General features: G+C 43.1%; 1 protein-coding gene across 1 annotated transcript in view; it reads left to right on the forward strand.

Moving 5' to 3' along the window:
* Nucleotides 1-8,844, forward strand: part of FAT3 (FAT atypical cadherin 3) — a 365,482-nt gene that overhangs the window by 336,285 nt on the left and 20,353 nt on the right. The window contains exon 23 of the mRNA XM_009334867.1: nt 7,659-8,127. Within this exon, the coding sequence (XP_009333142.1) occupies nt 7,659-8,127 (469 nt within the window). The remainder of the gene's footprint in view (nt 1-7,658; nt 8,128-8,844) is intronic.

Below are 8,844 nucleotides of genomic sequence, written 5' to 3' on the forward strand. Positions count from 1 at the left end.
AGATTCCTGCACTCTGTGAATTAAGATTATTTGTTGAGAGAGGCATGGGGTAGCTGGAGATTGCTATCGAATCAATATTTAATTGGTAACCTCTCCATGCATTTTCGTTCTTTGTTGGGTTTCTGTGGAATGGCAAATATCTGCTGGATGGAAAGGGTGTGCTAGGCTCATCCAAAAGCCTGCATGTATAGTACTTCTGTTAGAGCCTCTAAGGTACAAGATGAAGACATTGACTTTTGTAACTCGGCCATGTCTGAGCAGTGGGAGAAATGGCACAGAGCCTCTTGTGTCTGTATTTGCAATCTTTAGAGTTCTTTTGGATGAATGCTTAGGTAATGTTAAAATGTCTAGATGAGTTATTAATGGCAACAAATAATTCTATAGCTGTTAGCCTGAACTATTTCATGAGCAGGAGTACTGTCTGTCATTCACTGGGGACTCTCAGCGTTGGTCAGATTTGTACAAGACAATTAAGCTCTGCTTTGAGACGTGTAGAAATGCACAGTTTGAACTTTTCAGTATACTTTTTTGTTCAAAAAACCAAAACAAGACTGCAGGCTTGAAGACCACCTTTGAAGTCTTCATCGTGGTTGCTTTTAGCATATATCAGTAGGGAACGTTTGCAATTTTGTAGTTTTGAAAAATGCTTGGAAAAAACCAAATGGCCCTGGTGAAAGGTGCCACTTGAAAACAATAGGAGATGATACAGAGGCAGACTGAAATGGAGTTAGAATGATGACAGGATAATTTATTTTGTTAGAGTTTAGTGTATAATACTATCATGATTAAAGAGTCCAGCAGGTCAGATCATAGGCAGCTGAGTGGAAATCTCCAGCTGAAGCTGGGAGGTTTTGCTGCCAAAAGAGGAAAACTCATGCTATTACAAAAAATAAGTGAGTGTTCCTTATTGCAGTCACCTGGGTAGAGTCTTTAGTTGTGGGGTAGGAATTCTGTGTTTTCAGTCACACAATCACCTAACCATTTTGCTTTGAAAGATACTAGGAGGAAAAAATAACACTTGAAGGAGCAGTGACAAGAGCTGTGGCTATTCTGCTCCCATCTCAGAGGCCAACCTCCAGGTCATGCTCTTTTTTGCTTCCTAGCTCTAGGAAAGGATTTCCAGCTCTGAACCCATCTCATGCAGCACTTAGCAGAGAGCTTCAGACGTAGCTGCTGCTTCACATGTCTGATGAGAAAGGTCCAGGGTCTTCTATGCGGTGTTGTGGACGCAAAGGCTCCACTTTCTCCCATGCATCGGGCAGGGAAGGACACAGGGAATTCCCTTCCCAGAGCCTCATGCTCAGCTTTTAGGTAGGGCAGGATTTGCTGTTGCAGTGGTACATCCTTTTCCCAGGTCTAGCCGTTGGCTTCTATAAGCATAGGGCTTAAAGAAAAGTAAAGCATTACATTCAGCATGGTTTTTGAAGAAATGGCATCACTTAAAAGATCAGGAATTGCTAATTTTGTTTGTGAAGGTCATTTAGCAGAGGAACATTAGACTCACAAAAGTGCTCTATGGCAGACGAATGGCATTATGCTCAAGGGATGTAGCCATAGCAGGTCTCTTCAGGGATGGCAGCTGACCCATAAACTGTACTTTGTGAATCCCTAACTGAGATGCTTTCAAGCAACTTAGCCTTAGACTTTCTAAGCATATGTTTTTTCATTTGTAAACCAGAGGTAAGGCCTTTTTAGTTTTGTTTTTTTTTAACCAGGTATGTATGTTGTGAGATAGGGAAGCGCTCAGAAATGAGGCCGTTAAGTAGATTAATTAGAGGTCTATAAATGTGAAGTTGTTATCATTTGAGCATTGCTTTCAATTAAATTAAACATGAGGAGAAGCTTTCCAAATAGAGGATAAAGGATGGGATCCTGTGCTCTTTTGAGCACTCTGGCATCACTCCAGCAAAGCACTTAATCACTTGCTTAACTTCCTGTATTTGAAGGCAATTGGAACTACTCACATACCTTAATTTTAAGCATGTACTTAAGTATCTGCTGGATTAGCACCAGAGGGCCCAGCACCAACACTGAGCTCCAAACAAAGGCAGAGGTAGAAGAAATTTAGACCAACCACATAGTACGAGCCCGTGGGAGAACAGGCAGAAAACACCACCACTGTTGGGGCATATAGTGACATTGAATTTTTTGAAGCAAGTCTCCCCCATTGCAGTCTATTTAAAAATTAATGCTGCAATATGGTTTTCAGTGTTTAAATGACCAGCTTAATTTTGGGAGCTCATATATTTGTGATAACTCCAGGGATGGAAATATTCCATAATCATAACACGGTGTCCTTCTTCGATGAATAATAAATTCCATAGAGCAAACTGCTTGTCTACTACTTTGCTGAAAGCCTACCAGCTACACTGTGTTGATACAATATAATAAGGGTGTTATTTATTCAGCTGTTTCTAATAAAGCAACTCATCCATCGCTTTTGAGAGGTTGACCATTTTTTTCATTGCGCGCTCTTGCTTTTAAGACAATTGAAGCAAAATGAGATGGCCTTTTTTTTTTCCTTTGAAAAGATTACGTGTGCCAAAAACGGTATCACCATTTCCTTTTTCCTACGTAGCATCTATCTGCGAAAAGTAAGATTTAACAATTTAAAGCATTACGAGGCCATTGCAGAAGAGAATTCCATAACATTTCTTTTTCTTCAAGGAATATAATGGAGATTCAACTTGTTTTGTGAAATCTAAAGGATTAAAAATAGGTAAAGAAAGACTTTCCCATCATGCCAAAAATATAGCTGTTAAATGGTAAAAGACAAGCATATGGTCTTCCATCCAGGCAGTTAATGTGAAACTTTGCATGGTTTAGTTAAGTGTATATTATACATTTTAATGCATTACTGCTACATGGCTTATGCTGGATAAGACTGAAGCTTGGATATGATCCCAGTTATGGCTAGAGTTGAAACGAGTAATGTTTTAATTAAATATACCGTTTTACACAAACGAACCTGAAATGTAATTCGGCTAACGAAATATTTCCCCAGATAGATTAGTAGGCAGCATGCTGTATCCATGGTGTGTGACTGCAGACGGACTGTATGAGCCTAAGGTGGTCTCAGAAGAACCATTTGATCGTTTTATTACCTATGTTGATACACAAATATGGATGTTAGCCAAATGTCTTAGCCAGGCTAATATTCCAAAATAATTTACAGTATGTGTTTGGCTCCATTTTGCTCATTGAATGAAACTGTTGAAATGTAACAGATTGCATCAGCTTTTGGAGCCTTGTCTGTTCTTTGTACTTCTTTGCCCATTTTATACAGGTGAGGAATTTTGTGTCTGTAGGAGCATACATGCTTAAGTATGCATTAACCTCCCTGTCCTAGTAGTTATAATGAGAGATACCGTAACTAAGCCCAGAAAGCTCTGAGAGATGGAAGCTTGGTGGGAATTTTCTGCCCAGCTAGGATGAAGCAGTGTCTCTCTGCTTTCACCTTGGTGCGGCGGGTCTCTGCTGGCACTGTGGGCTGCATTGGCAAGGGGTTGCAGAGTTTGCATCTCTGCTGTGAGATGGAGTAACTCAAGCTCTCTGCTGTGTTACATCATACAGATGGAGAAAAAAGCAGTGCCACACATTCAGTCCTGAACTGAGAGTCTGATGCTACCAACCCTCGGTCAGACCAGTCATCCCACTGATGTTATTGTCTGGATAACTGCTGAGCCTGGACAACAGCATTGGCCTTTCACTGGATTTCCATACTATTTGTTTGAACGTACCTCATTTCATAAGAAATTAACTTGAAGTTCAGCTTTTCTTGGTACTAAGGTTCAGGCTATTATCAAAGAGCCCTGTTTGAGGATTGAACAGTGTCCCTGACATCAGGGCGGCTACGGGGAATAATGGGGACACCAGGGATTAATTGCTGAATCAAAGATGCATGGTTGAATTCTCCATGCTTAGGAGTGGAGGCATCGTTTTGCCCTGTTGAGTGGAGGATCCTTCTCCTCCCTGCCCAGCCAGCCTAGCTGCTAAATAGGCAGGACAGGAGCCCTTTGCAGCCCCCGCTCCTCGCAGGCTCTTCCTGCTCTTCCTCCTCCTCCTAGAGGCACAGGGCCATCAGGGGACAAATATTTCCTCCCTGTCCCACTACAGCAAGGCCTGTGACCATCTGATTAATGAAAGTATTTTTATGGTCCCATTGCTAGGGGTATCAGGGCACGTCACAGTCTTTAATGTATGTGTCTGTAAAGCAGTGGTGTGAGGTAGGGAAATGACGTTATCCCTCTTTTACTGACGGAGACCTGAAACTAATGACTTGCTTGAGATCCCAGAGGAAGAGTGTTGCAGTGTGTGGATTGCCATGCATATCTATCACATCTTAGGCTAGTACTGTAAGCGTTGAACCATCCTTTCCATCTTTCACTCTAGCCTAAGGTGGAGGTTACTAGTGCTTTTTTAATAAAAGGAAGGAAACATAGCCTTTCAGACAATATATATTTACTGTGTATGTCAGATCATCTGCTGGTAAAAAGAAGTAAAAGTGGATTAGAAAGATGTATAAAACATATTTTAATGGCAAATCTTTTAGATCATCGTTTCCCATATACAAATGGTGTAATATTTATCCCAGGTGCTCATATGTGGTGTTGTATTTATAAAGATAATTGGAAAAGCATGTTCTGTGAGTAAGGGTAATAGACATGCAGGCAGTAGGTCCTTCAGGGTATAAGTAGTCTTAGGGGAGGTATATGTATATTATGCACAATCAGTAGAACAGTTTCCGTAGGAAAAAGCCTTTTGAATAAGAAGCAAGTTAACTGCTTATCCGATGATGGCTGTTTTTCAAAGTGTAATATGTTGGCATGTATTTTTCTGTTTGATTTGTATTCCTGTTGAGCCAGACCATACTTTCTGAGCAGCAGCTTCAAGGTTTGTGGACTATTTTGTTGCACAGGGAGAAAAGAAAATATTGCTCCATCACTGGAGAAAAACCAGCTCAGTTTATCAGGGCATCTTGTTTACCGAGATTCCTCCTGAGCAAATGCTTTAATAGGCCCAATTTCAATCTACAGAAACAGTTTACAGCTGAGTTTTGAGTCCCGTAAGAAAAGATTTTTTAATGAAAAGTGATCCAGACGTATTTTTCTATACATCCATTAGCCTTTTTTGATTCAGCTGTAGGAGTACTAAGCAACATCCATCCTTCGATCATGTTGTATTACAGTCATAGATCTCATTTCTTCTCAGTTTTATTACATCCTACAGGTCAAGGACTTCAAAATAGCCAGCTGCCCATAACAGGGGCTAATTCTTGCTCTTCTGGCTCCTTCTACATGTGTATCTGTATCAGAAATAGTGTGGCCAGCAGGAGCAGGGAAGTGATCGTGCCCCTGTACTCGGCACTGGTGAGGCCGCACCTCAAATACTGTGTTCAGTTTTGGGCCCCTCACTACAAGAAGGACATTGAGATGTTGGAGCGTGTCCAGAGAAGGGCAACGAGGCTGGTGAGGGGTCTGGAGAAGAAGTCTTATGAGGAGCGGCTGAGGGAGCTGAGGTTGTTTAGCCTGGAGAAAAGGAGGCTGAGGGGAGACCTCATCGCTCTCTACAGCTACCTGAAAGGAGGTTGTAGTGAGGTGGGTGTCAGTCTCTTCTCCCAAGTAACTAGCGATAGGACGAGAGGTTGCACCAGGGGAGGTTTAGATTGGACATAAGGAAAAATTTCTTTACTGAAAGAGTGGTTAAACATTGGAAGAGGCTGCCCAGGGAAGTGGTTGAGTCACCATCCTTGGGGGGATTTAAAAGACGTGTAGATGAGGCGCTTAGGGACATGGTTTAGTGGGCATGGTGGTGTTGGGTTGATGGTTGGACTCGATGATCTTGGAGGTCTCTTCCAACCTTAATGATTCTATGATTCTATGATTCTATCCCTCTAATGCCCCATGCAGAGTAAGTAGGTAAGTAGGTAGCTGGCAAGTCTAGGGAGCTTGTCACATGCTTAGCTTCTCTAGGTCCACACCATCCAAGCGATTGCAGAGTACCCCAATTGCCCAGTGTGACTTGGCTTGAGGTTACAGCCCCGTTCAAATTCAGCTGGTCAAGTGACTGAGGTCTGGAAAGGAGAAGGAAGTCCAGAGATCATCAGAACTCAGGATTTTACCCTTAGCTTGTCTCCAGGTTTTGTGAACCTCCAAGGACAAGAAAATGCTGGTAATGACAAGACAGCACAGTCTGCTCCTATAGATTAACAGTATCCCATTTGCCTTCAAGCACATCAGAGAGCCTGGCAGAAAAGAGTTTGAGCACCAGTTCAGACATGTGCCAAGGGATGCCTCTAGCTAACATAGTTTTAAATGACTATTCATGCCAGATACGGCCAAAGACAGATGGACACAATGCAGCATTCTTACATCTGCATTAACCATGCCAGTTTAGCAAGCCACCAAAGCTCTGGGGGGGTTCTTGCATTGACAGCTGTGGCTGGGGGAGAGCAGTAGGGTTGTGTTATGGATAAACCAGTGAGAGTACAGTGTGTGCTGCAGGGAAGGATGAAAAAGGACACAGCGCCTGAACTTTTCAGGGAGATAAATAATGGGACAGAACTGTCTTGCGATGGGGTTTGCAGAAATAAATACTTCCTAGAGCATGACATAAAGGTAAAATAATTGCAAGAGCTTTCTGAGAGCTTGAATCCAATTAATGTGTCATAAGAAATTATTTCCAGCCTTGTCAGCTATTTTAAACTTATCTGCCATCTGTTAGAGAAACCTAAAATCTTTGGGTAAACTGCTAATCAGCAAAGCGGCACTTCATACCTATTCCCTCACTCTGCACTTTGCCTGCCCCAGCAGGCTAGCACAGATTTTCCCTTTATGAGGACTTCAGATGGATGAGGGACAGGAGGGAGAGTGAGAAATCCTAACAATCCCTCTAAAGCCATGATCCTAGCATAAACATGAGGAAAGAAAGAAAGAAAAGTAAGAGCCATCTTAGGTCATCTGTGAGGTATACACAGAGCAGGTAGTGTAGCATCCTTGGAAAAAATAACTGACTTTTGGCAACCAGAATCTTACTGTTGTACTTAGAGAAACTGAACTCATGACACTTAGGGACAAATCCACACCTTGCTGAGATGCTCCAAAAGGTTACAGAGGAACAGGATGTGTGCATGAGCAGAGCACCTAACATCCCCAGCTGAAAGCAGTGGCCATTGACTTTGCCACAAGCCTCTCTCAAACACTCAGAGGTGGTCCCTTGTCCTGACTGCCCTTTTGGTAGAATCAACCACCGGGAGCAGAATCACAGTGCAGGGGCGGATGGCAGGACTTGCTTAGAGAGACACGACTGCTCAGCAGCAGAGCCAAGAGCAGAACATGGGTCCTCCGGTCCATGCCCTGTTCAGTGAGACATATCGTTATCCCAGCGTGTGTTCTGCATCTATGTTTTTTCTATATTTTCAGTTTGCCTGCAGTAACTGGCTTTGGGTAAATTCTAAGTAAGCTGATATTTATCACCTTGGGTTTTTTTCTGATGATAAAGGCACAGCTTTTTGCTATTTTAGTGTCATGCAGGAGAGCAGCTTTAACATTGTGTAGAGACTTGTCTAGAAGTCCTCTGTGTTTCCAGATTCTCCGTGAGACCATATTACGAGACGGCTGAGTGCCTGAAGTGCTTTGATTTCTGTTTTCCTCCCGCAGATTGTCGATGGCAAACTGTGGTTCCAGTTGGACTGCGGAAGTGGCCCGGGAATCCTGGGAATTTCTGGCAGGGCAGTTAATGATGGAAGCTGGCATTCAGTCTTCCTGGAGCTGAATCGCAATTTCACAAGCTTGTCCCTGGACGACAGCTACGTGGAGCGCCGCAAAGCCCCCCTCTATTTCCAGACTCTCAGCACAGATAGCTCCATCTACTTCGGTGCCCAGGTCCAAGTGGATAACGTCCGCAGCCTGACTGACAAGAGAACAACGCAGGTCTTGAGTGGCTTTCAGGGCTGCCTGGATTCGGTTGTCCTAAATAACAACGAGCTGCCGCTCCAAAACAAGCGCAGCAGCTTTGCAGAAGTGGTTGGCCTGACCGAATTAAAGCTTGGCTGCGTCCTCTACCCCGATGCCTGCGAGAGGCATCCCTGCCAGAACGGCGGCACCTGTACCAGCGTGCCATCTGGTGGTAAATATTTTGCATTACTTTGTGGGTTCCCCCTCCCCATTTTCCTCTGTAATTTATTGCCAGAGATGGTTGTATGCAGCAACATGCTTGAAAAATCTCATGAACTCTATAAAACTCTGATAGGTATTGCAAATTGTGTAAAAGCTGTTTGCTCTATAAATAACGGTGAAATGGTGCCCCTTCTCATTGCATTAGTGTTCCAGGAGGAAATTGATTTATTGGCTGTTAGGGTAATCCTATTTCTATAGAAACCAATAGAATTACAATTACTGTAATGCTCAGCTGGATTTTTCAGGATCCATTTACAGCATCGAAGGCTGTACACAAAGATGGTGATTTCAAACATCCATCACAGATGCAACGGCACTGTTGCCTTTCTCTGTTTCTGAAGCTGTCACAAATAATTACTGAGCTGTCCACAAACTCCTTGGTCCGTTTGTGAGTGAGTAATTTGATTACATGTCTGCATGGAAAATAGCGAGTCCGCCCCATTATAAACCCCCCGGAAGTGTGTTTTACAGCTTCCTCGGAGGCCTGAGTGCTTCAGGGTCTAAGTAATATTATCCAAAGTTTATAGGGCATTGATTTAAACCGTGCTCGTGTTGGAATTTCCCATCCAGTGGTTATATGGTGGCTTGTGTGATTTGGTGCCAGTGACTTACTACCCAGTAACACAGTGCACAAGTTACCAGACCATAAGAACAGTGAGCATCTCAG

The sequence above is a fragment of the Pygoscelis adeliae genome, unplaced genomic scaffold (genome assembly GCF_000699105.1).
Source record: "Pygoscelis adeliae isolate BGI_AS28 unplaced genomic scaffold, ASM69910v1 Scaffold141, whole genome shotgun sequence".
NCBI classification, from domain to species: Eukaryota; Metazoa; Chordata; class Aves; order Sphenisciformes; family Spheniscidae; genus Pygoscelis; species Pygoscelis adeliae.